Source organism: Drosophila obscura, unplaced genomic scaffold, assembly GCF_018151105.1.
Source record: "Drosophila obscura isolate BZ-5 IFL unplaced genomic scaffold, ASM1815110v1 contig_189, whole genome shotgun sequence".
NCBI lineage: Eukaryota > Metazoa > Arthropoda > Insecta > Diptera > Drosophilidae > Drosophila > Drosophila obscura.
Window position 1 is genome coordinate 245853 of NW_024542777.1, and position 22705 is coordinate 268557.

Here is a 22705-nt window from a genome sequence, read left to right on the forward strand (position 1 = left end):
TACCCTTTTAAACCATTCTTTCTTATGTCCATTCCTCTGATAAATATATTAAATATTGGTTATACGTTTACCAAAGCATAGTGAAGAAATAATTTTAATTTCTGGTTTGAATATCTTTAGAGACAATACAATTTTATAATTATAGCCGAGTTTCTCAGGTACCATGCAATACTACACTTAACATATGTAATCAATATTTTTACATCGGAAGAATACCTTTGTATACCTTATGTATAGCTCACGGTAAGGGCTAGCTCACACTAAGTAGTAAAGCGGTGCCGAAAATCTTTCCAAAAGCTCCGAGAAAAACAAACGCTCTGAACAAATGGATTCCATAATACCATTTTACCCTTTCAGAACACGTTGTATTCTTAAATGTAATCATTACAAAGAAATTTGATTTGGTACAAGTCGCTCAAAACTGTATGGATAACCTCTGAACGGAACCGTACCATTTAATCATCGAACTAAAGCTCTTACGATCACCTCGAACCACTCTCTGACAAGTTTTAAGCCGGGCCACAGAATAATTAATCAAAGCTGTTTTAGTTTCCCTACATAGTCGTGGCTACTCTCGCAGTTTAAAAAAATTTCAGATAAAAGTTCTGAAAAGAAAACAGGCCCAGCTGGATAGACACGAACGCAGGCGTTAACACATATACCATATTGTTTAAACAAGAGATGAGATTCTCTCGCTGCCGCCTGTCTATCCGTCTGTTTGTCAGTCTATCTATCTGCTTAAATACACAATGTGATAACGAAAATTGCAGGCATAAAGCCGGCAGAGACAACAGACGCTGCTGCTTCTAGGTCATTTTCATACACCGACAAATAAACCAGTTCACAAAAGTAAAGGAGGAACAAAAAATATAAATATATGCAAAGTAGAGGATGTCGTTTTTCTTTGCTGCCCAGTTGCTGGCGGGTAACCTAAGAAAGAGTCACGTTTTGCGAGGAAGTTGCTCGTTTTGCTATATTTCGTGTAGCAATATACGTTTTTATTATAATAGATTGCCATATTGATTTGCTGGCTGCCTATTTTAGTGAGTGATTGACTGACTGATTGAGTTACTAAGCTGCAATCATGTCGAACTTTACAGTAGTGCGTCTGACCAAAGTTCAGCCCTATCTGCATACGGTGGGCAGCAGTTATGCGGCCCTAGCCAATGTGGATCGTTTCTATGCCAAGGCCTTGGACACTGGAGTGCTCGACCTCCATGCGAACACCAGCGGGAGCCATGAAAATCTAGCTGCAGAAAGCATGCTGGTGCTTATTGAGGGAGAGACCTCCAGCTATCGATCCACCTCGACCATTGTGCTAATGGTTTCTGCCTGGACACTTCTGATTTTGGGCTTTGTCTTCTGCTGCTGTGCCGAGTGCTGTGGCGTCAGCGTCTGGAGGGGCAAGAAGCGTTGTAGCGTTGAGGGACTCAATGACGCTGAGCGTGGAGGAGGCGGCGATGAAGATGGTGCTGGTGGAGGTGGAGTTTCAGCCAGCACAGGTGGCTCAGGTGAGTTTAAAGCTTTTGTAGTGGGCGATAAAGAATACTTTAGACTTCCATGGGAAAATAGATAGCGGAGGGGAAAACAGTGCCAAACCCTAGACCTCGCACAACTGGAGACATATTTATGTATTTTACAGAATATTAAAAAATGCCAACAATATACGAGAATGGAATAAGAAATACCAAATACGCTTTTTTGCAGATCTTTTATCATACACATACAACCTTAACCGACTTGCAATTCATTCCTTCTTAGCCCAATATGTGTATAAAAAGCACTTTTGAATACATATGTTAACTGGTATTACTGAACTGCTCGAACAACACGAAAAACCCCAAACTCTTTTTTTACTCATATTTGTCTATTTGTGGGGTTTCTCCGTGGACCAGAAAGTGAGAGCCTCCCTCATCGATATAATAAAATATTAACCTATTTCTCGTGTTTCGTCTCCGCAAATTTGGCATGCGTTTTGTCAAAAAAGTGGCTTATGTCCGTATGAGTTACAGTTAAAGATTAACTAATATTTTTAAAGTTTTTCTGAATAAATATTGATAGCAGCTATAGGCTACACATATTGATAGCTGCTTGAAGCGAGAATGAACTTTTATACCCGTACTCAGTCAGAATATAAATTTGTGAGCTTATGATTTGTGTAGAATTTTAAAATATTTAACATTTTATATTTTTTTGGTACATCTGGTATCTACATCTACAATGTCATACAAAGTGTATGTTATACATCTAGAATGTAGATTATATGTACATGAGTAGCGAGGTCTCATGCTGGAGGTGAGGAAGCCACTGCAAATTTATTTCTTTATTATGGCTACAATAATGATCCGATCTGATTGAGATTCGGCAACCTGGTAGATATGCTGATTCTCTACGATATTGCGTTTATATCGTTTTATCGTATCGTTAAAATTGTGGCTTCCACAGAATTTCGTCCTTTTTTGGAGTGGAAGGGGGTGGTTCCAAAATGTTGATATACACTTGAAGCAGTGTGATATCACGTGAGTCTAGAAACAAAATTTTGTTGCTCCTCTGGTTTTATAGACACAAAGTAACAAATCATTTTTCCAGAAAAACAAAATAGAATAGATAAGGCTGTCATAAGGACTTATTGAAGGTTATGGAAAACGTTCTGAAAGTCTTTCTGCTTATTTTGTATTATTTATTGATTTTAAAACCCGTAATAATTTCTTTCCATTTGGTTTGCTCTCTACGCACTTCATTGCTTCCTCTACTCCTCCCATTCTTGATACTTCTTGTATATCATTTTTTACGGCTTCTCATCAGTTGAAGGCATTGCCTATGTAGACTTTCATGGCACTTTGATTGCTCATTTGGCATTTATTTGATGATGCCAAACTCTCGGGTCTTTAAATTATTCATTGTGTGTGGGCCTAATACCTCCAGTCCAAGTCCAAGCACCTCCGAATCTCTTGCTATGAGCTCTGTGTGCTATTTAAAAGTCATGTCCTTCCCCTACCCAGCGAAAGGAACAAAACGAAGCAGAGGACAACGCGCTGAAAACATCATTGGACTGCGGCGACCATCTAAGTGAGCGTATTGAAAATATGGCTCCCAGCGAAACAGCAGACATCTTGAACTTGGTCAGGGACTGTGGCTTGCTATTGAATTTGTGCCATGTTTTAGCAACCGATAAGGCATGAAAGATTTTTGAGATGGACCCAACTCGACTTAAAATTTAAAAAAAGTACATACTGAGAAACATCAAGATGGATATATAAAGCTACAAGAATAATAAAACTATATATGTACTTATGAATCTTGTACTTTCCATGTCCATAGGTATTTAGAGTTCAATTCAGAGTTAACGTACTTAGGTTAACTCTAACCTTCACTCTAGTCCCTATGACCTGTCATCTCTTTTTAGTCTACTCTATGGTCGACTGCTTTAACATTTTATCCAATTTGAATTTATTTTGTAGAATTTTTCTATACAAATTTGCATTTTTTATTAAGAGTGCCCAATACGCTGTCAAGTCCATGCAGTGTACATATAATGTCGTCCCCCTCTTTCAAACATATTTTTTATTGATTGCGTCCTAGCCATTAAAAGATGTTTGATAATGATTGAGCTAGATTTGAATTTCAGGTTAAATGAATTCGTTCAACATACTTGATAATTCTGCATTTTTAATTTTCAATTTGTAATTTGTATAAGGTAAATTTAATTGGGTTAGTTTTTATACCCGTACACGAAGAGGGGTATATTAGATTTGTGATAAAAGTGGATGTGTGTAACACAGAAAAGGAAACCATTACGACCCCATAAAGTATATATATTCTTGATCAGCATCAATATTCGAGTCTATTTCTGACTGTCCGTCCCGATGAGCGCCTAGATCTGAGACTCTATAAGAGCTAGAGCCAAAAATTCTTTTTTCCAGATTCACACTGTTACAAATTTATTTTAAAATTTCGCCCACCGTCTCTGTTCTCTTCCACAAAGAACAAAATTCTGTAGCATACACAATTTTGAAGATACGAGAAGACAGAAAACGCATTATCGTAGAGAATGATCATATCTACCTGATTGCCGAATCTGGACCAGATCGGAGTACGGGTATAAAAGTAGAGTCGCGTCCACAGAATCGACTCATAACGTTGCTTCACGTTTAATTATGAAAAAAGTGCAAATTCCTTTAGTTTTGTGATGGCCTGTTTAATTTACATTGATTAATGATTTTATGTTTGTATTCTCATGTGCATGACATACTAGTGTATGTCTGTATTTGATGTACACGATGTAAACGAAAAATGTCATATAAAGTGGTCAATAAATAAATGTTGAGTGCATATAGTCTGGTTGGTCCTTAATTATGATTACCACCCTCGCAGATCACTTGATTTGCAGAAGAAAATAATAACTCAGCAATTTCTTATTGCTTAAATGATATTTATTGCCAACTTCAGTCGTAATCTCTTGTAGACTGACGTTCTTACCTAGCTTTACATATTTTTGGATTTTCATTCAGAAACAAGACTAACGATAAAGCTTGCATATATACATAATGCAAGTTTATTTGAATATGTGAATAATATATTGAAATTCAATAGGATAGGTTAATGGATTAATTTTTTACATATGTATATTGTCCGGGGAATATACAAAAAGTAGTGCCGCCTACCCTGGTCCCCTTCCATCAATCGGTTTCCTATCAGCCTGGCCTGGTTTCTACACACGCTCTCACGTCAAGTTGTTGAAATTCTCCATAATAAAATTACGCAGTTCCCGTAAGTCGTTTCGGCGCAGGCGGCAAGTATGAAACGTAAATTTTTGCGACGAACCAATACAAAAATTGCGTCAAAAAGCACCACATGTGAGCAAGGGGATGCATGAGAGCGAGTGCAGAGGTCTTGACTCCAATGGCAATTTGCTTTTATTTCCTGATGATCCCCTGAACTCCCCTGCAGTCCCTACCTCTTTGGCTCAGTCACTTCTCTCTGTGCACCTCTGCGAACAGCCATTGAAGTTCACGTTGGCACCTTCACTCGCCTGTGGCTTTTTTTTGTGGATTGTATTTTTTTGTTGCTGTTCTGGTTTTTGTTGTAACTTCCGCTCCCGCTCTATCTATCTTTTTCCCTTTGTTTCTCTGTGTCCCCGCTTTCTATGCACTTGCGCTTATACTTGCTTTTATTTCCGTTGCGCTTATCACATTATTGCAAGTTCATTGCCGGCTTCTCATTTAACGGACATTCGCACACACATGTGGTCGGAGGGTGCTATCAGTCAACTCTAAAAGGTTGTTCCTTTGTAGAGGTGCTTTAACAACGAGGACACAGACCCACACAGATGCCACACAGAGTATCATTAACAAGATGCAAAGCATACAATACAATCAAGGATTAAAAATTCCTTTAAGATAGCAGTAAAATAATTTTAAAATAATGGTCATGTGAAGTTCTGGCCAAGAATAAGAAATTCTAATAACTAAAATTCACGCAACTAGTTTTAATAACGTATGGATTTATTAAATTTTTTAAATTTTCAAAGAGTGATTACTGAAGAAATCACATTTGAATAATCCTTTTTTAAAGAAAATCAAAACAAAGCAAAACGTTCAATCGATTTCCAAACAGGATCCAGCTTCTATCCCTTGTCAATGTCTGAACCATGGCCGGCTTTAGGGCAGGGTGAGCGGGGCTGGCTAAATTTTAGGGGCGCCAAATTCCCGGCCCCACCCTGAACGGGGACTTAACACGAAAAATGTCAAATCATGAGTTTTTAACAGTTTGTTACCTCCACTTCTCTCTTTTCCCTACTAGTCCGAAATTTGCATACATACATAGTATGTGCAAATATATTTATATTATTTATTAATTTATTTATTTTCACTTAAATCCCCGCCAAACAAAGAGAATCCTGGCGAGAAACTGTAGCCGGATCGGGCTAAACAAGTTCCGTGGCGTATCCTTTCCTTGCCCCAGTGTGCATGCATCTGTGTGTTTGTCTGTGCAACGTGTGTCTACTTTTGCAGCCAATGTAATATTCATGATTATTTGAAATTTGCGCTTCTTTATCCTTTATCTCCTTTTATGTTCGGTGGAGGCAGACGACAATCATATGTTAACGCGCTCAGCGCGACTCCTCCTCCATCTTCCTCACTCGCACAGATACTCCTACATACGACTTTTTATACCCGTACTCAAAAAAGAGTTAAGGGGTATATTAGATTTGTGGTAAAAGTGGATGTGTGTAACGCAGAGAAGGTAACGTTTCCGACCCCATAAAGTATATATATTCTTGATCAGCATCAATAGCCGATTCGATAGAGTCTGTCTGTCTGTCCGTCTGTCCGTCCGTCCGTCTTGTTTGTCGGCTGGATCTCAGAGACTATAAGAGCTAGGGCAACCAAATTTGGTTTTCAGACTCATGTGATATCACACTGCTATAAGTCGCCCCGCCCCCTTCCGCCCCCACAAAAGACGAAAATCTGTCGCATGCAAAATTTTAAAGATACGATAAAACTGAAAACGCAGTAATGACCATATCTACTAGATTGCCGAATCTGAATCAGATCGGATCATAAAAGCCAGAATGAAGAAATTAATTTTCAGTTGCTTCCCCAGCCACATTCCGCAAGGGACATGCTACACATTCTCTTTCTCGCTCGCACACTCTGCCGCGTTATGAACGCGAGCGCCCTCTAGAGGAGGAGATGTAGAATCTAAATGGTACATTTATAATCTACATGTTAGATGTATAATATACATAGTAGATGTAGATTACAGATGTACCAACAAACCAACATGTTAGATGTATAATATACATAGTAGATGTAGATTACAGATGTACCAACAAAATGTAAAATGTAAATTTTTTTATTTAATTCTAAAATTCTAAAAAATTATAAGCTCAAAAATGTATACACTGACTGAGTACGGGTATAAGTAGAGTCGCGTCCCCAGAAGCGACTCACACGTTCCTTCTCGTTGTATGTATGTTGATGTGCACATATGTAAGGCTGGTATAAACAGCGAGAATTCTTGAATATAAACGGAGCGTTATCGAGTTTCATGCGGCCACACAAACAGCGGCCAGGATACTCCGGGGAATTCCTTTAATGGCATTGACAGCAACTCAACTCAGCTCCGCTCCGTCAATATGCCTTGGCAAACTGTTGCATTTCTGGCCTTCTCAGGCTCTGAGCTTCTTCTTTCATAGATGTGCTCAGTCCTGTCGGTGTGCGAGTTCCGTTTCCATGCTTATCAGCTTTCGTCCTTCGTTATTTTTGCATTTCTCCTGATGCTCTTTTTCTTTTAAATTTATATGCGGTGCGACCGAAACCAAAAGCAATGTGCCACACCTCCACCTAAAAGTCAACGGCTTTTGTTGGAACTTAGCTGATGCTTCTTTTTGTGGAACTGGCACTGGCACTGCCTGACTGCATTGCGATAACAGACAACGGCAGCTTCGAATTCACGGTGAAGCGCCGTTTCTTGACAAACTATGAAATAATTATGATTGATTGTTGCTCTAGAGGACTCACAGCGGAAGAAACTCCAGATAATTCGTGCCAAGTATCTCAAAAGATCACGACCTGACATAAGGAAAGTAATTTTATACATACATATGTACATATATCCTTCGCAACGAGTTGAAGAATTGAAATCCACGCAAGCTTATGCTTGAAATTACAAGAATAAACAACAAAAAATGAGCTTCACTATTTAAAAAAACCATAGGTATAAGTAGTACCAAAGTTTCGCTTTCTTTGTTAATGTGGAACTGTGGGAGATAGCTATCTTCCTATGACAGCTGAGTTAATAGTATATTCAAAACACTTCATTTATATAGCTATAAAACTTGGTCGCTGTTTTCAAATTGTTCATTAATCTTAATATTCCCAAAAATTAAATAAATCTTGGATAAGCATTGTTCAAATTTCATTGACCGCGTCCCAATCTATACACAAACTGGAACTGATTCTAATTAAGTAGGATAATAATTCAATTGTATAAAATGGGGTCCACTATTTCTACCTTTACCTTTTACCAAGGTTTTAATGTATACAATTTTTAATGCCTCATTACGGTTTTAGTCAGTTCCAGGTCTTGGTTTCATCAACTAATAAAAATCGAAATAGATTTTCCGGGACTTTGGGTTCAACAAACAACTCGTAAATTACATGCTCATTTTACAGACATTTTTTGAGCAGACCACGGATGGGTCACTGGCTATCCTAACCTGGCTACTGTGTATTTTCCGAGCTAATTAGTCACGGTGTTTTGTCATTTGTACTTATTGGCTGAATGGCTGCAACTGAAGTTGCCGGCGATACGCAGCATGAAGTTTATTTTGTTGGTTCCAAATTAAGGAAAATTAGGGAAATAATGTTTGCATAACTCCATGAGAAATTTTCGTTCTACTATTTTCGTTCTCAGAGCCGTACAAAGAAAAACAAATCAATAGGATCAAGCCTATGTCTGTGTATTCCTTATACCTGTCCGAGGTGCAAGAAAAAAAGGTAAAAAGAGTCTGACTCTCTGCCAGCCTAAGCGAATCCGATTATCAAAACAAAACAAAAACAATCAAATTGTTCTCTTCTTTCGCAGCCCATTCAATGAGGGATAAAAGGGAAAAATGCCGCGGCCGGAAAAAGAACATTTAACGCGATGTGATGATTTACAAATTGCTTGGAAGAAACCGGGGAAACAAGAAAGAATCTTTGTCAGGCAATTCCTGTGTACTTGGATAAAAGACTGTTGCGATTGCGTTAGTTACTACCAACGTGGAAGTGCTTTTAATCAAAAAGTATCTATCCAACATTATTAAACATTATGCGGAAAAAAATTGTTTCCCATAGAAGGCATTGTCAAAAATTAGAATTAAGTTTAGATTATGAACATTTATACTAAAAGGATCTATAATTTGTATAACTTTAAACTTAACCACGTATATAATTATCTTTAATATTTCATAGACAATTTAAATTTCGGTAGCCCCGTCTGCTCAACAACGTGCAAAGACCTCAAGTAGCAAGCACAGGCTGGGTAAAAATTCTATAATTAAACGCATTACATGTTCCACCATTGGCACTTCCTTTGTTTGCTTAACTGTCTGAGCAATGTCGAGTAAGCTCCAATTACGTTGACGATCTTCAGTTCTGACATATGAAATGCCCCTGAGGTTGAACCAGGAACATTGAACCAACCAGAGATAACTGATGGGACTTTTATAGCATGACTATGATATTTTAATCTGCAATCCATCCGCATGATGCGAAATCCCAGAGTTGATAGATTTATACGCTTTATATTGTTCTGTTTTATCATTAATCTGTATCGTACCAGACATCAGACAGACTAACGTTCATATCCCTGTCGTACACCTGTATTACCTTTAAATCTTAAATGATCCAGCTAGAGTCGTGCAAAGTTAGAGTTAGAGTCGTGCAAAAATAAAAGTTAAAATCAAAACAAACCGATATTAACAGATAATAATCGTCCATTTTTCATATTTAATTTCCATGAACTGGAGTCGGAATCGCTTACTTCTTGCAGTAGCATATACAAAAATTAAATATTATTCTATACTACTATTGGATTACCGGGTATAAAAATAAAGAAAATAAAAAGGTCTTCAAGTTGAACGTAAATAATAATCTGAGTGCTTAGTGCAAGGTGCTTAGAGAGACGTTTGAGATAAGAAATTAACCCGATAAACACGGTAACCGGAGGCGAAAAATAAAACATGAGATAAATCATTAAGCGGAACTGACCTGAAAATATAAAATATTAAACTTACAGTCCGGCAAAATAATTTCAATGCATACAATTTATACAAATTATATTCAATATAAATTAAGGTACATCAGATGCAAATACTGGTTTGCTTTCGCCAGTTTTATTTTTTATTAATTACAATTGTGGGAAATTATTGGTTAATATAAAGCAGCAAATATATATATATATGAAAACCGGCTGGTGTCCATTTTATTCTAAGTAATTATAAAATTAACTATAACTTTACTAAGTCGGAAGTCGGTTTGTGTTCGAACTTCGAACACTTACATATAACTAAACACCGGGGACCGGGATCAATCACGTTATTTCAGTCGATTTAGACGTCTTTGCATCACTGCTAGGCCCTGCTAGGCTAGCGACAATCAGTTAGGTACTGGCGGCAGTCAGTCATTCGGAATTCGAATCTTTCTCGCTGCTTCTAGATAGACTCGGAACTCGCCGTTCCAGTCGCAGCTGCTTCATACGTCGACGCAGTCGCAGTTGGCTAATGTCGGTTGTTAACCGGTTGGTTTTAACTTGCCTATAAGTGAAAATCCCAAGGAGAGAATTTTAATTAATGTACAAAAGCGCGCGAGTTCACTTGAATGAGCAATGGGGGATCCGCGAAAATAAATTCTCTGCAAGTGGTTCGATCTTTTGAATGTTGGCCGACCGTGTCTGTAAACTTAAATAAATTCTGCGAGGAGAAAATCAAGCAAAATATTGACATAACAAATTAAACCAAAACATTTCCATATAAGAATATTGGCAAGTGTAAAAACACTGTGCGAATAAACGAGTACAAATATACATATACATACATATAAAAATAAAAAAAGTAAGCATACTGGAAATGAAATATTCATTTGTCCTTAGCTCTGTTTTAAAGTAAGATCTGAGGAAGAGAACATACAATTATAGAATTCTGCAATGCTGATCATTAAAAACGTACGAACAAGTCAAGCAGTCTTCTTTTAAGTATATTAATCTCAGTATCTGAGTCCAGCTCGGTTTTCTAGCCTATAGTTTTCTGAGTCAGAGTCTACTTATTTTGAATGCACTGTAGGCAATAAAAACTTGATATTTTCCACTTGATTTATTTAATAATTGCACGCCCTTCTCCGTCTGGCTTACTACAGACATAATGCGCTGATATCTAGTCTGGGTTAAATAACAATGGGCCTCACCATCGTTTAAATTAATGTTTTATAAATGGCGCAAACAATTGGCCTAATTGACTATTGTTTAAATAGAAAAGGAGCGATTGCAAATGGAATGGAAATGTGGCAGGGGACTTGGAATCGTGTCAGGTATTTTACCACTATAGGTAACTCCGAGATTCTCTTTAGATATCTTTGGAAGTCCAAATATATTTTTAGCCTCTTAAGTCCTTATAGAGAGACCCAACCTGATCCAGGGAAAATTAAAAATATATTGTAATAAAATCCAAATATCATCATTCATTCATAAAGAGCAGCACTCGAAAACAAGACAATAATCATCGCACGTGTGTTCCCCTGGCTTTTCTGAACTTTAGATGTCATCTAAAATTAGCGAGGCAAATACACGACGATTTTACAGCCCAGCGTAGCACATATTAAATGAAACAGAGCAAAGCGCACAGGCATGGCAAATTTTTTCCCTCTTTTCCACTTGGCAAATCAATAAAACGAGTTCATATACATACGTACTTGTAGGTGATATTACGAAGGAGATGCATCGATTTTTTGCCCAGATTTAAGGCCAAAAATCAATATTTGAACAACAAATCAGAAAAACCGACGTCGGAGTGGGCTGTGAGCCACAGAAATAATACCTGCCAGCTTAAATTTTATATAGAAGCCGTGCGGATTAGTATGAGGTGCGCAAGACAAATTAACACCGACGCGTTAACACAATTAGTAGAAGAGTGAAAAATGACATAAACTTAGAGGAAATAGATAAAATAAAAAAAAACCCACATGCCAACCGAGAGTACCAACAAAAATAGCCCCAAAATTTTCAACACTACACTCGTCGAGCGTTTTCAGTCATGAAATGAAGCTCCAACATCGCGGCTGAATCCCGAAAGAAACGCGAAACGAAAGTAATCTAATTCAGACTTAATCCGAAGGCTCTCCGACATGGCTGATCTACTGAAAGCTCTAAACTTCACGGGCACCTTGCTGGCGGGCCTCGAGGACAGCAGTCATGAGTCTCCATCGATTGTAGCCGCCACAAGTACAACTACCACCACCACACTGCCTGAAAGTATCAATGCCACAACTGCCTTAAATGTAACAACGACTAGCAGCGGTGAAAAGTTGGATCTTGGCGGCTTTGATCTGCCCGGCAACTACTCAATTCTTATCAACAAGCTTGAACAGCTTGCTCTGGGCCTGGACACGGCGTTGGGTAACTTCACCATCGACCGCCAGGAGGTCGAGATCAATTTGAGTGGCGGCGCCACCGATGTGACCGATGATTTACTTTTCAGCGATGTGTTGCCCGCTGCGCGGGCCCCACCGCCGCATATTGCTCATGGATCGAGGATATATACTGGAGATGATGGCCAGGACTTTGCCCATGTTGTTAGCGATATCTGGATTGGTGTTATTTTGACTCTTCTCATCGTGTTCGTGATCTTCTTTATCTGTGCGTGCTTTGTCTACCACAAGTTCCAGCAGTGGAAGAATTCATGTAAGTCGGCGTACAGTAAGATGTATCGTAAAGTGTGATCAGCAGAAAGCTTTAAAACGCATCAATCACAAATGGAAACTCATATAATGAGATAAAGAGAATTCATTAAATAATCTACATATTTACATAGCCAACGACTAAAAAATATCGTTTAAAGCGAGTTGTAGGAGCAGTTAAAAGTCCAGGTCACGGGAGTCTGAATCAAACGTGGGCTACAAGTGCAAATCCATTCGGATGGCTGACTAAGGCAAGACTTGGAACTCAGTGAGAGGGAGCAAGAAAAGCACAATAATAGAAAGCGATAAAATAAAATAAACAAAAGTGCCAAAGTACAAGAAGCAAAGCAAAGTCTGCCAAGAAAACAAATAAAAATCGAAAATAAAAATAAAAAAAGTATATACGTAGAAGTAGAAAGGGACTGACTCACACAAGGGAAATTTAAATTTGCAGCTTGTTTTTTTTAGCACAATCCAGAACCATGTCTTGTGACTTGGAAACAAAGGCATATGTTCGAGTATTGAATGCCCAAAAAATTTTAGAGGTCTGTCAGCGCATGTGTACCTTGAGTCGAATATTTGTTTGGCTAAACAATTTTCAAAACTATAATAATTAGAAGCCCCAGAATAGAAGTTGGTACGGACTTCCAACCAACCAAATACTAATCATATTCTGTCCATCCTTAAATTTAATGTAAATTATAAGGCAATTAGTCCAATAAATTTCAAACTAAATTGAATAACCATTCAGAGAAACACTAACACAACGATAAAATCAGAGAGAGAGACGAACTAAGTCAAGACAATGATATTTGGCCCGGGGAGGACCCCTTCTCCCACTGTCATTGTGTTTGCTTTGACCACTTTCAAAAACAAACATAACGCTTTCAGTTAATTAAAGTTGCAGTCAAGTGGTCTATTTCGAGGGTGAATTGAGCGTTGCCGTTGCTTAGAGGCCTTAAAATTGCCAACATCTCGAGCTACTCACTCTCTCCACTCCACTGACTAGCTCGCCTCTTAATAACACTGCAAATGTGTGTTAATTAATTAAATTTTTCTTGTCTTGCACTACCCAACTGACAAGCTGTCAATTGTTTCCGTGCGTATGTACATCCCAAAGTGTTTCTGCTCGGGGTTGATTCCTCTATTTCATTTCCCTTCAATTAGACGAATACATTGCGTACTAGGTCAGATTGAGAAACAAAAGCCTTATTATCTTGCCAAACCCTTGTAGATGCAACTATTTCGAATTTTTATTTAAAAAATGTTGGTACGAGTAGTTTGGTAATGTCAACGTCTTTTTTCGTTTAATGCATTTTATTATCTCTCTTGCTAGTGTTTTCTTTAACACGATCCACAGTAACCGTCATTCTGGGCACACAATAAGGTTTTGTTCTTTTTCTACCTTTTTTTTATTTAACCAATGCCGAAACAAGCTATATTTAATTATAGAATAAATCAAAGGTGGTTTTTCTGTTGATGGGTGGCTCTGCCTCTCTTTGCCGGCTATGAAAATTGTTGGCTCGGTGTTTGTGGGAAGAGCGGCTGCGAGAAAAGACAATGAAAAAAAACGAGAAGGAACGTGTGAGTCGTTTCTGGGGACACGACTCTACTTATACCCGTACTCAGTCAGTATATACTTACTTACTTACTTATTTTTTAGAATTTTAGAAAAAAAAAAAAAATTTACATTTTACATTTCTTTGCTACATCTGCTATCTACATCTACATATACAATGTCTATTCTACATCTAACATGGAGATTGTACATGTTCCATTTAGATTCTACATCTCCTCCGCTAGGGGTTGCTCGCGCACTGAACGCGGCAGAGTGTGCGAGCGAGAAGGAAAATGAGTTGTGTTGTCGTTTGCGGGAGGGGGGGCAGGGGAAGCAACTGAAAATTAATTTCGTCATTCTGGCTATAATTATGATCGGATCTGATTCAGATTCTGCAGTCTGGTAGATATGGATATTCTATACGATACTGCGTTTTTAGTTTTATCGTATCTTTAAAATTGTGGCTGCCACAGATTTTCGTCCTTTGTGTGGGCGGAAGGGGGCGGGGCGAAATTTTGAAATACACTTGTAGCAGTGTGATATCACATGAGTCTGGAAACCAAATTTGGTTACCCTAACTCTTATAGTCTCTGAGATCCAGGCGCTCAACTAGACGGACGGACGGACGGACGGACGGACAGACAGACATGGCTCTATCGACTCGGCTATTGATGCTGATCAAGAATATATATACTTTATGGGGTCGGAAACGTTTCCTTCTCTGCGTTACACACATCCACTTTTACCACAAATCTAATATACCCCTTAACTCTTTTTTGAGTACGGGTATAAAATCCTTATCCAGTCAAACGTGACGGCTCGCGACATGCCATTTGTTCGTTTTGGTCCACGTCTGTTTAATTTCCGCTTAATGATTTGCTTATCTTCTGTTATTGTTGTCCACCGCTACTCACCCTGTTCTAATGCTTAATGATTTTTCATCCCAGATCTTTCTTGTGTTGCACCATTTATTGTATTATTAAGCCACTGTCTGTGTGCTAGACATATTGCAAACCTTTCTTTTTGGAAAAAAGTACATTATTTTTATTTCTTAAAGTCATGTAACCCCAGCTAACCAATGGGGATGCCTAATGGGGATACTTTTTATTTAATTTTATTTAGATATATCAATAATAGAAAGGAATTCATTCTAAATTCTGTTTTGATGTATCTATTAATACAGACCCCATAAAATATATTTATTCTTGATCAGCATCAATAGCCGTGTCGATATAGCCATGTCGGTATGTCCGTCCGTGTGCCTAGAGCAACCAAATTTTGTTTCCAGACTCATTTGATATCAAAATGAATCAAGTTTTTTTCATTTTAAGTTGCTTACCCCACCCCTATCAGCGCTACAGACGCTACTTATTCCCTTTCTCGCTCGCACACACTCTGCCCTGTGCCGTGCGAGACCTTTTGCGGAGAAGCTGTAGAATCTACATTGTAGATGTAGATGACAGATTTTAAAATTCCACATAAATATATCATAAGCTCACAAATTTATATACTGACTGAGAACGGGTATAAAAGTAGAGTCGCATGCAAAGAAACGAGAAATTGCATTTTATTTTAAAAGAAAATTAACTAAAATAAATCAAGTTCCAAAACTTGAATCAATATATAAAAATAAAAAATCTATGGAGAATCACAGCTGTTGCTATCACACTTTGGAATTGATTTTTCATCGCAGCCTTATCGACACTTTACCATTTTGAAAAAGTTCGGTATGTAGTGATTTGAGTTTTGCAATCCGTTAATTAAATATATCCAAAAAAAATGTATTAAATTTTCAAAAGTAATTAACGATCGGTGTTTATTAAAGTACAAATTTGCAATGGCAATGATGATTCATATTCAGGCACAGGGCCAATGCCCATGTTAGTTGATCTTAAATTGAATTCCAACTTTCACTTCATCCTCTCCTACACCGTGATGGTGTCGGATTAATCAGCTTTATATAATGCATGGGAAGGAGTGACGTCAATACAGAAAGGATTGTACAGCAGACAACAAAGCCGTAAGCTGCTTATTTTTGGCTTATAGGGGATGTACTGATGTTTCTATGTATGCAAATGCTATTTGTTGTTTTCAATTTGTATCTTTAATTGAATCGAAGCGCAAAATTCGCACAAATATGCTAACTGAAATGTGCCCAAAAATGTTTCGCAAATTAGCATCAGCTACCAAGATGGTAGCCAACATTTGTATTAGTAATGCTTAGCTATTAATAAGCTTAACACAAATAAGCTGCAAATATTAGAGTAGACTTAAAGATACTCTACTAACCGAAAATTGTGTCATATTAAAAGTCTGAAAGAGAATGGAGAAAGACACCAAAGCAAATCAGCATCACCACAGGTCAATCACTACTCACTGGAAATCAAACAAATCGACATTATTCCCCGGTTTATAGGGACCAAACGATTTTGGTTTGTTTCAGCGTTAATTGCTTAATTGAAACCTTTTTTGCATTGGCAAGCATTATGGTAGTTGGTGTGATTGTGTGCAGCATATCTCTCTCGTATCCAACTCACCCTATCTCGCTATCTTCGCTCTCCCTCTCGTGGTTGCATATCGAAATGTTATTTATTGTTTGTTTGCTAAAAGCCAAAAAGCCAGCAAAAAGTTTGCTGGAACCCTTACCGATTCACGTCATGGTATAGGATACGTGATATTCGTTGTGATATAAAATGTACACTAGCTTAAGCCAAAAAAAATTAATTTTGTTTTCTTGGGTTACATATAACTATTAATGTTTCTATTTTTATTGAAACAATTTTTTTAGATTTTGCTACCGTACTTCAAAAATTTTTTAACTAAGAAAATTTTAAAAATTGTATATCGTGTTTAATCAATTACACTACTCGATCAAATCGACCAAATCTTTCCTCAAGGAACCAAACCGACATTTTCTGATAGATTGCTAGATTGATAGATTTTGTTTCAAAGAACTTTGCCATTCTGAAAAGCTTATTGATGCAGCTAGAAATTAAACTGGGAAATATTAACCTTTCAAATCCAAAAATTAGGATTTTTGTACGCTATTTTGTACGAAATTTTGACTTTAAAAACTCAGGAAAAGTCGAAAAAAATGATATCCTGTGTCCTTAATTTTTTTGTGTATAAATGTGCATTAATTATGCGTCGTTTAAAATTTTGTTCATTAAAATCTATAGAGAGACGGCGGGTCTAAAATTTATAGACCAGCCCACTGAAACTCACATTTAACCGTTTTGTACGTTCACGGCCCAACGTTTTGGGCCCTTTTATTAACTTTTCTAACAATCTAAAGCTCGTCTGTCAATAAAAAACAAGAGGTTGAAAAGAAAATTATACCACCTTTCATAGGATTTTTGATTCGTTGAAGCTTTCTAACATTTCTAAGTTGAAGTTTTCTAACATTTTTAAAGTTTCTAAATTTGGCCTTTTAAAAATACAAATTTCCGTGGGGTATGGTGTTATTTTCAGACATGAACTTTTACTACTAATAAATAAAATGGTTCAAAGAATGCCAACAGTACGATGTTTTTAGTAAATATACCCCACATTATATATCACAGAGCAATGTATGTTCTCAAAAATTCTTCAAAAAAAAGTTTGTTAAGTTACTTGAGAAAAATCGTGTCGGGTAGTGTTACTGGAAGAAAAAACCAGCTATTAACCTTAGCTGAACTTCTTGATTGGTGAAAATCGTTACTTCATTAACATTAAATAAAAAAATAATAAAAAATATCTTCTTATCAATATGAACTAGTTTCTAAGTTTAAATTTTATTTGAAAAAACCGACAAATTCATTTTTGAAAAATGTATTTTAAACGTGGTGTCTTTACGTGGAAAATTTTGGGTCAGCCTAATGTACACATTACATATGTATGCATTTACTTATACGAGCATGTACGCAAAACGAAGCTTTCAGGTCATTAAAAATGCATGTACTCGTACTCGTACACATATGTACATACATGCGAACTTCAATGGCAAATATTTATTTTTTATTCTTTTGGACTTTATCATAATTTTGCAGCATATTTCAATAATTGAAGCGCGCTTTATTTTTAATTAGTTAAATGCGCGTTTAATTAGCTTTATAAATTATGCACATTCAGCGGTTAGTTGCAGTCTTTGTCTCTGACTCTCTGTATGCATCTGTATTCTCACTTTAGTACTGTCACTCTGTCACTTTTTTGTCTCTGAACAGCCCAGCCCAACCTTTAAACATTTATCCATTTTGGATTTTTTTTCGGCTGTCATGTTCTGCCTGATACTCTGATTCATTTATTTTTGTTTTATTAGCTTGAAATTTAATTTTTTCATAATTTACGCTTTGGTTGTTTGCCTTTTCGGAGTGGACACTTTATTCAAATTTTTTTAATATGAAAGTGCAATCTTTAATCTATTAATAATTTGAAACACATTTTATTTAATTCAGAGTTGTCAACAGTACTTGAAATGTTGAAAAGTATTGTGGAAGAGAGGCCTTGATATGTACTACATTATTTCAGGGGATTGCAAGTCCCAGCAGGGTAGATATATTTACTTAATACATTTTTTAAAAGTGTTAAACTCACTACACATGTTTTATAAGTGGACTATTTAAAATTCACTGACGATTTGCACATTTTACATGTTATGAATCTAAACTTAATAGTAAGAAATCGTTGTAAATCATTAAACCAACACAAAACAACAAAAAGCAAACAAATAAAGCAGAAAAACAAATTAGAATTCAAAAACTTGAAATGTCAAAAGTCGGGCGCGCAACGTGATATTGCGGCTCTCTTACTGTACAACCACAATCGCAATCGCAGCATCACCGCTTTAAAAGCTGTTTCTTCCACGCTATCAGATAAATACCATATGATACTTCTTGGTGATTTCAATCGGCCAGGTACTGTTTGATCTTCGGTAAACGAGTCTAATAATCTTGTGCCCATGTCACGACATGACTTTATCGACGGCTTACTAGACCTATCCCTGTCTCAAGTCAACCAAACCAAAAATTCCTTGGGTCGATTGCTTGATCTGTGCTTTGTCTCGGATCCGACCACAGCGTTGCTAACCCGAGCCCTTCTGCTCACTATACCTGAAGACTCCTACCATCCTACATTCGAAGTGTTTGTCGATATTGAGCCTGTATTGGATCGAACGTGTGGGCTATCTGAACATGTCGTAAAGCCGAGTTTACGAAGCTTAATAACCTCATTAGGGATTTTGATTGGTCCGCTCTGTACTCTTGCACTGACATTATGAAAGGCACAAACATTTTTATACCCGTACTCAAAAAAGAGTTAAGGGGTATATTAGATTTGTGGTAAAAGTGGATGTGTGTAACGCAGAGAAGGAAACGATTCCGACCCCATAAAGTATATATATTCTTGATCAGCATCAATAGCCGAGTCGATATAGCCATGTCTGTCTGTCTGTCTGTCTGTCCGTCTTGTTGAGCGCCTAGATCTCAGAGACTATAAGAGCTAGGGCAACCAAATTTGGTTTCCACACTCATGTGTTATCACACTGCTACAAGTGTATTTCAAAATTTCGCCCCGCCGCTTTCCACCCCCACAAAGAACGAAAATCTGTGGCAGGCGCATTTTTAAAGATACGATAAAACTAAAAACGCAGTATCGTAGAGAATGCCCATATCTATTGCCCATATCATTGCCGAATCTGAATCAGATCGGATCATAATAATAGGCAGAATGAAGAAATTAATTTTCTGTTGGCTCCCCCGCCCCCTCCTGCCTACGACTACGACTCATTCTCTTTCTCGCTCGCACACTCTGCCGCGTTCAGTGCGCGGGTTGTATAATATACATTGTAGATGTAGATAGCAGATGTAGCAAAAATTCTAAATTCTAAAATTCTAAAAAATCATATGCTCAAAAATGTATATACTGACTGAGTACGGGTATAAGTAGAGTCGTCCCCAGAAGCGACTCGCACGTTCCTTCTCGTTTTAGTTCTAAAATTCTAAATGCTCAAAAATGTATATACTGACTGAGTACGGGTATAAGTAGAGTCGCGTCCCCAGAAGCGACTCGCACGTTCCTTCTCGTTTACAATGCACTCGACACATTTTTTTATTCCTGTGTCCCACTTTCTTGTCCGGTTAGATCTTGGTTTACCAAAGAGTCATCCAGTCTAAAAAACTTAAAATCAAGACTTTATAAGAAATTTCGAGAAGTTGATTCGCCCTCTTCTCTTTCTCGCTATGTAATAGCTCGGTCAAATTTCTCCGTTCTTAACGCTCAATGCTATAAAAATTACCTATCTCGATGCAAGGTACGATTTTCACAGGACCCTAAACAGTTTTACAGCTTCGTAAATAGTAAGCGTAGAACGTCCGCACATCCATCCTCGCTATCATTTCTCAATATGTCAGCGAACAATGATCAGGCAATGGCCGATCTTTTTGCAAAATTTTTCCAAACAACCTATTCTCGTTAAAGCTACTCTGGTCAGCCGTATCCATACAGTTTTTCCAAGGTTGAATGGCATCATCAGCCCATTGTTGAATGAAAGCTCACTGCTTCATGATCTTTGACTAGTTAAGCCGGTGCTTTCACCAGGACCCGACGGAGTTCCCGGCTGTGTACTTAGGTACTGTGCCGACGCTCTGTGTGGACCCCTGCTTAAACTCTTCAACCTATCCATTAACTCTTCATGGTTCCCCCCATCTGGAAGGAATATTTTATTATTCCGCTCCATAAGAAAGGTAGCAAGTCTGATGCAAATAATTATAGAGGTATATCTGAGCTATCCGCTATTCCAAAAATGTTTGAAAACATTTTAACTCCGCATTTGCCACATCCCTGCAAATCACTTATATCTCCGTCTCAGCACGGATTTATAAGGCGACGATCAACAACCACAAATTTATTAGAGTTACCCTCTTTTATCATTAAAGGCTTCCAAGGTAACTTGCAGACAAATGTCATTTACACTGATTTCAGTAAAGCATTCGATTCTTTAAACCATTCCCTTCTAGCACAAAAACTTGACCTTTTAGGGTTTCCGCCTAATCTTTTCAGATGGATTTCTAGCTACCTTCGTTCTAGGTCTCAAAGAGTCCTCTTCAAAAACTCCTTCTCTTCACCCGTTAATGTTACTTCTGTAGTACTACAGGGCAGTGACCTGCCTCCTTCAGTATTAACAAACTCTCGAGTACTCATGTATGCGGATGATGTTAAACTCTGTGTTCAGTATAAGGACATTTCATTTCACTCTCGCCTGCAACCCGATCTTAATAACTTTCTGTCATAGTGTTGTGCGAATATGTTACACCTAAATGCCTCGAAATGCAAAGTAATGACATTTCATTGCTCCAGCCCCTTTTTGGCTCCCTATAGCCTCTGCTGTGGTTCTCTTGAGAGAATTACCTTGGTTGATGGTCTTGGTGTTAAACTAGACCCCAAGTTAAAGTTTTCTGAACACATTTCTACCATGGTAAATAAGGCCATGGGCGTGCTTGGGTTTATAAAGAGGTGGTCAAAGGAATTTATGAGACTGCCATCTTACCCTCGTAGATTGCTTTTAATAAACCTTCCAACCTTAATTAGTCGTAGAAAATTGCTTGGTTTGATTTTTATGCACAACCTGATCAAGGGTGATGTAGACAGCCCTGACTTGTTGAGCCGCATAAACTTTACGATTCTTATTAGATCTACTAGAAACTTTACTCCTTTGTTTCTTCCGCTTTGTAGATTAAATTATTCCTTGCACGAACCATTTAGGGTCATATGCTCGGACTTCAATTCCCTCTACCATATAATATCCACCACTAATCTCCTTCCTCTTCTTAAATCACTAATACTAGCATACCTTTCCCGTAATTAGTACTATTTCTTAGCTATATTTGCATGTTTAGCTCTTTGAGTTGTGTTTAGCTCTAATTTTCCTCGAATTTGAATACACCTATCTTTTCTGCAGCGCCCCTCGGTCGGTTAGGCGGGAGGAGGTGCTGCTTTTCTGCCTGGGTTCCGCGCATAACAGGCTTCGGCTTGGTGTCGCATGGTCCACTTGATGGTGCAGTCATTGCATATCAACGTCCAGACATAATAACGAATAGAAGACGACATACCGGCTCAAAAAAAGAGCTGAGACCAGCACAATAAAAAAAAACAAGAAGCAAGAGAGGCCACACAACAGCACAAACACTAACAGTGACTAGAACTGACGAGGACGCCGCTTAAAAAGACCACAGCAAGCGAATGAAAGAAAAAATATTTCAATGTCTGAGACTGAAACTAAAACGAAATTCAATTAAAAGCCAACAACATAATATTGTAAAAAGCTGACGAGCCAGCCTCAATACACAGGGGAGCAGACTAGACTCTTGTGATCATCGCACAAGCACAAGCGGTCTCGTCGAGGCGGCGAATTGCTGAATGTACATTGGGGCGTATACTCATTTTTTCAAAGCTTTCTGCAACTGCCAGCCCAAATAAGGTGTATACTTGATAGATTTTACACCCGACACTAAGATATATGCTGTTTGCTCAAATGTACGACACAGGCAGACTGAGATTCTGCTTTCGTTAGGTACACGAATATACATATGTATGTATGTATGTATGTACATCTGTACATACTCGTATAAATCAGACTTTTTCTTCTAATTTCGTAACATATCAGAGATACAATAAAATAATTTAATCTTTAACTTCTGATATGCAGATTTTTTTTTTTTTAAATATTATTATGCAT

At 37.7% G+C, this 22705-nt stretch overlaps 1 protein-coding gene across 4 annotated transcripts in view; it reads left to right on the top strand.

Annotated features, from left to right (window-relative positions):
* The first annotated feature begins 875 nt into the window (after positions 1-875).
* The window catches only part of LOC111076585, a 34579-nt gene continuing 12749 nt past the window's right edge, over positions 876-22705 (top strand). Inside the window, exons 1-3 of one of the 4 annotated variants that reach the window (XM_041593456.1) lie at positions 876-1511; positions 8422-8504; positions 8593-9938. In XM_041593456.1, coding sequence (XP_041449390.1) covers positions 1085-1511; positions 8422-8504; positions 8593-8604 — 522 coding nt within the window. In that variant the 5' untranslated portion in view covers positions 876-1084 and the 3' untranslated portion in view covers positions 8605-9938. Of the gene's footprint in view, positions 1512-8421; positions 8505-8592; positions 9939-11378; positions 12442-22705 lie in introns of those variants that run through there. The other 3 variants (XM_041593455.1, XM_041593454.1, XM_022370424.2) reach the window with 3 other exon arrangements.